Below are 7,046 nucleotides of genomic sequence, written 5' to 3'. Positions count from 1 at the left end.
AAGATGGATTCTCATTCACCCTGACAGTAGTGGCAAAGAAAGTGTTCTATTGTGATGTGTTTTTCACTTTTGCAAATAGTTTTCATATGACAACTTGTTGGCCACCAATTAGTGTTTTTTGTGTATACAGTAGCTTTGTGAGTTTCCTCTTCTCTTCTTCCATACAGCGACTCACATCAAAAATGCTGCCTTTTATATATAATCGCCAGTTTTGATGCAAAGTTTATAACGATAGCTGCACTGCATCCTACCTGCATGTCGATATTTTGGTGGCCCTATATAAGATCATCAAAATGTTAAACACCGCTATACAAACTACAATCAATTCAATACGAGCTGCTTCTTCCTACATCCTTTTCAGATATGTTGACTTGTTGAAGAGTAAAAGTGATATTCCTAGGTGTAACTTGTCGACCATGTTTGAAACGTATATCTTTCTAAAGGTTGTATTTTTGACACAGCTCTTGTATTGTCTTCTACTATTTTGTATTCTATATTTGATTATCAGTCAGAGGTTATTACCACTTTCAAATATGGTTAAATTTCTATTTTGTTATCTTGAGCTTATGCAATGGTTCTTGGCCGAGAGGGCAGATGGGATCTTGTGATCCTTCAGAGATAACACCTTCAGATGGTCTTGCGTAACCATCATGACCTTGCTGCTTTACAGTAGTGTCACTTATATTGCGTGTGTTTTAGATAGTGGATAGGAGAACGGAAGGGGTTTGGAGACTTTGCTTTGCATGTTTAGACATTCTTCATGGCAGAGGAGCACTGTACTCGTAGCTTCTTGATTGAGGAGGCAACTCAAGCGAGGGGGGTGGCTGGCTAATGCACCCCCTCACTTTTATTAGCCAGCCAAACTTGAACTTGACATTGGAGTCTGCGCAGTGTGTAATCCAATCCACAGTTATTCTGTGCGCAGTAGGATTGCGCACATGTTGCATTTTTGTCTTTTTACCGAGGAGGAGCTGTGCCTTTCAGAGACACTTCTGAAACTGGAAGGAAATAAAATGATAGTGGCCCCTCCCGTCTCTCTTGCTTCAGTTTGGCCTTGAAACAGGATGACGCAGCTCTGGTATAGGGTTAACTCGCTGAACTTGGAACCAAACTCGTCCTTGTCGTAACAGCTGGAAACCTTTGGGGCATCTCGTCCCTGCAGCGGCATACTGTAACCACTGTGCCGTTGGTAGGCCTCCAACATTTACCCCCATTAAAAAAGGACGGGGGGGGCTCATAGGCTATACTGGGCACAACATCAGTTATGTAGTAGCAGGGGTAACACACCAGGTGCAAAGCCCCACCGTTTCACAAGAGGCCAGCTTCTTCCGACTGGCATCTTTTGAGAAAGGTGATATTTACAAGTCCCTCTGGTTGCAAACGTGTTTCTGATTTTAGAGCCTCGCCGCCATTCGTTGCCCCAGCAGACCTACTGTATCCTCTGCTTGTTTTATATGGCAGTTTGTATTAAGAATACATAGGAATACTCCATGTTTCAGCACTTTTAAGCAGTCTTGATAAAAGTCAGTGTGTTAGCATGGAACAAATAGTCAGTCTGGTTCCCTAATCGAAGAAGAGAATAACATACAAAACGCTCTTCACAAAATGGTTTATTTTTTAAAGGTAGTGAGATGTGATAGTTGAAAAATATCTCCATAAATCAGTAAGCAACAAAGAAATGAGTAGCATTTGTATGAACACACATAGTCAACTGAAACTTAGTATATTTATAGTATATTTTAATAAATACACATTTCACAAATGTTTAAACATCTTTTTCTTTTAGTAAAACGTTGGGCATTTAAGGCCTACTTTCTGCGTTGCATTTGCGAATATTTCTTTTTCTTTTTCTTTTTCTTTTTTTTTACTGTAAAAAAAACAGATGCATGCAATGGGAACAGGCTGCACGCCGATCCCTTAATAAAAGTCTCCAGGATTAACCAGTAACATTTTTCTCCTTGGTCTTTAAACATAAACTAATCTAAACGCGCTCAAGCCTCAAATTGGCTCGAAATTTAATCCTTTTGTTCATTCTTTGGGCCTGTTCTGTATCTTTAGATTAGAATACTATCCAAAATGTATTTTAGGATAATACTGTATAGTTTAAAGTTAACGTTGACGTTAACGCTACAAAGGGAAATAGCTCTGACTTCAACTAATATTTTCATATTGTGATCTATAGTCTTAATCTTAATACACAGTGCCAGCACGATGCAGTTTAAAACATACACACCCATTTCCTACATTGCAGTATCTCTGGCCTCGGCAACCACGTATTTAGACTAGAACTGTACTCAAGGTTTTTCATATTTGACTTTAACATAGCTATTTCGTTGCACTGTCTTAGCTTAGGTGGGTACAAGGCCAGGTTTGTGCTACACAAGTCTAAAAATACAGAGCATTAGAACAGTCATTCACTGGCACACGTCATGGACATTATTTCCAAGTAATCTTCGCAGCGTGTATCCACATGGTAGGTGTTTTTTTAATTGTATTTTTATTTATTATTTAATAACTTGGACTCCCAAAAAAATCCCCCAGGCCAAAAAATATACCGCACATATGTGTGCCCTGATTTGTCACACATTTTTGTGTTATTCTTGACAGGTTTCGCTCAATACGGAGGTCATAAACAAACTGAGGGCATGACTGTATGATATCGCTTTATGCAATGTCATCAAGAAATGCTACTTTCTGTTTTTTCTATGCACAGTTCCTAGTGCCGTCCCGTGTAGATGAATGGAGACCCGTAATCAAATCAGTAGTATATACCTGCACCCATTCTAGGCATGTGTGTGTGTCTTTGCTGTAAACGTGTGCTCATCGTATTATGGGGTGCCTTGTGTCTGGACTTGCCACATGTGCACCCTGCTGTAGGACGCATTGTTGTGACTGTACAGGTCTTGAACAACAGCATTTAAAAACATTGCTGCAGCACATAATGCTTATTGATTGCAAAATACGTCATGTGATATGCTGCTGTGTTTGCTCTTAAGCTTGATTAGCTTGAAAAATCCGGAAAAAAATGTTACAGTCAGCAGCAAGTTAGGCCTTGCAGTTCCTCCCACCCTCATAAGTTGATTTTCATTTCCTCGAATCTCCTGGTACCGCCAAGACCCGTCCAGTCTATGACATGCATTCGCAAGCGTTCATGTCAGCCGATGTTGCCAAATTAAGCATGGCGGATTAATTGAAAGAAAGTGCATATGAATTCAATGAAAAACGAATAGCTATTTTGCTCAGTCACCTTTACACAAACGTTAGCCCAATAAAAAAACGTATTAAATCAATTTGTAATAGGAAATATTTTCTCAAAACAATTGCAAAAGCCCCCCAAGATAAAAATAATAATAATAATAATAATAAAAAGTCAAGTGAACTCATTTTGTGATTTAGAAGGTTTTTTTTTTTTTTTTTTTAGAGGAAAACAAACGTTAAGACATTGGAATGAACAACGTCTGACACTGAATGCATGTGCGACGTCTTAAAAGTAGTAGTAGTAGTAGTAGTAGTAGTACGACATGTTTTATTTGGGAATATTTCCCCGTGATTTGTGTCAGTGTAGTTTTCAATTCTATTCTTGCAGGAACGGAAGATCAGGACACATATTTGTTATTTAAAAAAACAGACCAACCTCATCCTCCGTGTACTTGGCATTGTAATATTTCACATTTAAAGGTTGAGATACAATTTAGAAAACAATGCAAAAAGTTAATGTTAGATTTTGAAAGTCAAACAAGTTCACTGAAAGCTCCAAAACTAACATAGACGAAGAGGCATTGGTCGTAAACAGACCAGACACACACATTCAAACGACGCGTTTTACCCCTTCCCTTCTTTCCAAACTTCCCAGCGTTTTCACACGTATTTGACAAAACCACCTCCAAAAAATCTTGCGTCTTTCCAATCCAGAGTATAGAAAAGTGCGCACCGCCCAAGCGACACTGAAACGTTTAGGCTGTATTTGGTGAGAATGTGCTGGCTGGTGGAGAAAACAAAATGACAGTAAAAGTTAATGTCCTCCAATAGCTTTCATTGGGACAGGAATTCTCACCCTTCTTCCGCTCTTTTCAACGAGCTCAGACGGTCCCTTCAAAGCTTGAATGGCCCTCAGCCTGGACGGCGAGACAGCAACTTTCAACTTGACCTTGGCCTCCAGCCGCGTCCACCTCCTCTTCTCCCTCTCTTTGCTTAGTGTAAAACCTGCCTTGGGTCACAATAGTCCTCCTAAAACACGAATTGCCTCCAGTTTTCATGTCTGAAAGCGTTATGCATCAGTCAGTCGTCCATGTTAATTGAATGTGCACCAACGCATAAAGGCAAATGAGCAAATTTAATCATATTTTTTATAGTGACATGCAAGGGAATACATGGAAATAACAGTGTAATCCAACATGGCTACAATAATATAAGCCTGTGTGTTTTGAAGCACAATCCCAACTAAAACATTGACTTTATGGGTGTTATGTGGATGAATATCCTCGATATGATGCAGTAGCTGTAGCAGGGGTGTCCAAGCATGTTCCAACGAGTGGTGCATTCTGAAAAATCAAAGGATTCTAGGATATTTTTATATATTGGTTAATTTTGTAAAAAAAAAAAAAAAAAAAAAAAAAAAAAGGGGGGGGGGGGAGAAAAAGATTTGTAATGGGAGCAACTGTTTAGCTTTTCTCTTTACATTATAATTTTTTGCTGTGTTATTATTTTAATAATGTGGCCAATAAAAAGTCACTGTTCACTTAAGGCCCCCTTGTCGCACTTTGGCTACCCCTGTATTATAGGTACAAAAGCACAAAAGAAGCTCGGCGATGGCTACACAGTCACCTTACTTCTCCGCATTGTCGCCATTTAATTATTTCTAGTGTGGCTGTTTACCGCCCCGCCTTTGCATACCCAGTCACGTGTCTCCGTGCCGACCAATGACAGCGCGGTTTTGCAGCTCTGTGGCGCGTCACCGCTTTACGCTTTGGGAACCAGTATCGCTCTTTTTTTCAGTCTCTGGGCTTTTTCAAAAAGAGCCAGAAGCCTCAATGTTGGACGGCGTGCTATGACAACGTCACTGCTGCTCCGTCCTCGCTGCTGGCCCGACCCGTCGGTGATGTTCCTCTACGACAACGGCGGCGGTTCCGATGAAGTGAGCAAGAACATGGAGGGTTTCGCGGGTGGCAACTTTGCAGCCAGCCAGTGCAGGAATCTCATGGCTCACCCGGCCTCCCTGGCACCCAGCACGGCGTATCCTTCCAGCGACGTGCCCACGTCAGGAGTGGGCGAGCCGGTGAAGCAGTGCAGTCCATGCTCGGCCTCGCAGAATTCCTCCAGCGCCTCGTTGCCTTATGGCTATTTCGGTAGCGGCTATTACCCGTGCAGAATGGCGCATCACGGCGGTATCAAATCGTGCGGGGCGCAACCCCCCTCTGCTTATGGGGAGAAATATATGGACACGTCTGCACCTGGGGACGACTTCACCTCGCGGGCAAAGGAATTCGCTTTTTACCCCACCTATCCGTCCGGTCCGTATCAGCCTGTACCCAGTTACCTGGACGTCCCCGTAGTGCCCACAATCGGTGCGCCTTCCGAGGCCAGACATGAGCCCTTACTGCCGGTAGAGAGCTACCAGCCGTGGAGCCTGGCCCCCAGCGGATGGAACAGTCAAGTTTACTGCAGCAAGGACCAGCCCCAGTCTGGGCACAACATGTGGAAGTCCTCCCTTCCAGGTATAGGAAATCTTTCTACCAGCTTTTCTATGTTGTGGTTGTATCTGCTTGGAGTGTGGTCAACCACCAAAATGAAGATTATACTGCTTATAAGTTTAGCTGAAATAATTGATGCAAATTTAAGGATACAAATATTATAATTTAAGGTATTTTCGTAGGGATGCGTTTCACTTTTTTGCTTAAATGAACACCATTTTATCTGATTAATCTTGAATTCATTCTCTGACTGTGATTGTGGTTTATATGAGCGCTCCCTCAAACTTAACCTTCTCTACGATGATGCAGACGCGGTGACCCACGTAGGGGGAGACTCCAGCTCGTACAGGCGTGGGAGGAAGAAGCGCGTCCCGTACACGAAGGTGCAACTGAAGGAACTGGAGCGGGAATACGCCGCCAATAAATTTATCACCAAGGACAAAAGGAGAAGGATATCAGCCCAGACCAACCTGTCTGAAAGACAGGTCACGATATGGTTTCAGAACAGACGCGTCAAGGAGAAGAAAATTGTCAACAAATTGAAACCCATCAGCTAGTTCCCCCTCCACAAACACAGGCACGCAGACACAGACACACACACAAACACTGGACTGCGTTGGAACCGCCATATTTTGTTTATTTCCTGGAGTTTTTTGGAGGAAAACCAAATGCTGAACCAAACATCTCCCCCTCAAAGATTATCTGACGAGGAGCAATATAAAACATTTAACTGCAAGATTGTGCACAAAGGTGTGCGCCACCGAGCTTACACGTTGTTTTTTTTTATCTGAAACTTTAACGAGAGTGATAAATGCAAGGATCCACAGGAAACGGCGGTATTTCGGATTTGGACCTTGGGAATGTTAAATATTAATCTCCCCTATGGCTTTCTTCCTTTTTTCATACTCATTATAGCTTGTAGTGCATGTGTTGTCATTCATATCCATCTCCATGGTGCAATTCTATAATGCGCAGATAATCTTTCTTTATGTCGTGCAAAGCATTGAAAATGTGTGACTTTTCATGTGTTTGTATATACTCAATTCCAGCATGATTTTAAGGCTAGTTGTGTGTCCGTCCCAATAAAATGTGGCTCTGGTTAAATTGCAGTTTATCCAGTATTGTTTAAAACGATTCTTTCCATGTATACATGCATATAACTATACATATGCTCAACTGTATTTGTCCTGATTTTTTTTGGTTGAAAGTTTAGGATTAAACAGCATAAATTTAAATGCTTGTCAGGAATGTCACATCACTTCCAAAGTGAACGTGTCTTTGGTGTTCTGATTGGAGTTGTTGCTTCGTCTTGAAATGATGTATTGATATAACATAAATATTAGAACATAGCCCATC

The 7,046-nt window shown here is 41.6% G+C and overlaps 1 protein-coding gene across 1 annotated transcript; it reads left to right on the top strand.

Annotated features, from left to right (window-relative positions):
• The first annotated feature begins 5,047 nt into the window (after positions 1 to 5,047).
• Positions 5,048 to 6,506, top strand: hoxa13a (homeobox A13a). Its single transcript, XM_054762882.1, has 2 exons — positions 5,048 to 5,714; positions 6,000 to 6,506. Exons 1-2 carry the CDS (start codon positions 5,048 to 5,050, stop codon positions 6,245 to 6,247), a joined length of 915 nt encoding a protein of 304 aa, XP_054618857.1. The 3' UTR covers positions 6,248 to 6,506.
• Positions 6,507 to 7,046: the final 540 nt, after the last annotated feature.

The sequence above is a fragment of the Dunckerocampus dactyliophorus genome, chromosome 20 (genome assembly GCF_027744805.1).
Source record: "Dunckerocampus dactyliophorus isolate RoL2022-P2 chromosome 20, RoL_Ddac_1.1, whole genome shotgun sequence".
NCBI lineage: Eukaryota > Metazoa > Chordata > Actinopteri > Syngnathiformes > Syngnathidae > Dunckerocampus > Dunckerocampus dactyliophorus.
Note: the sequence above shows the minus strand (reverse complement) of the source record. Positions and strands in the feature narration are given on the sequence as shown.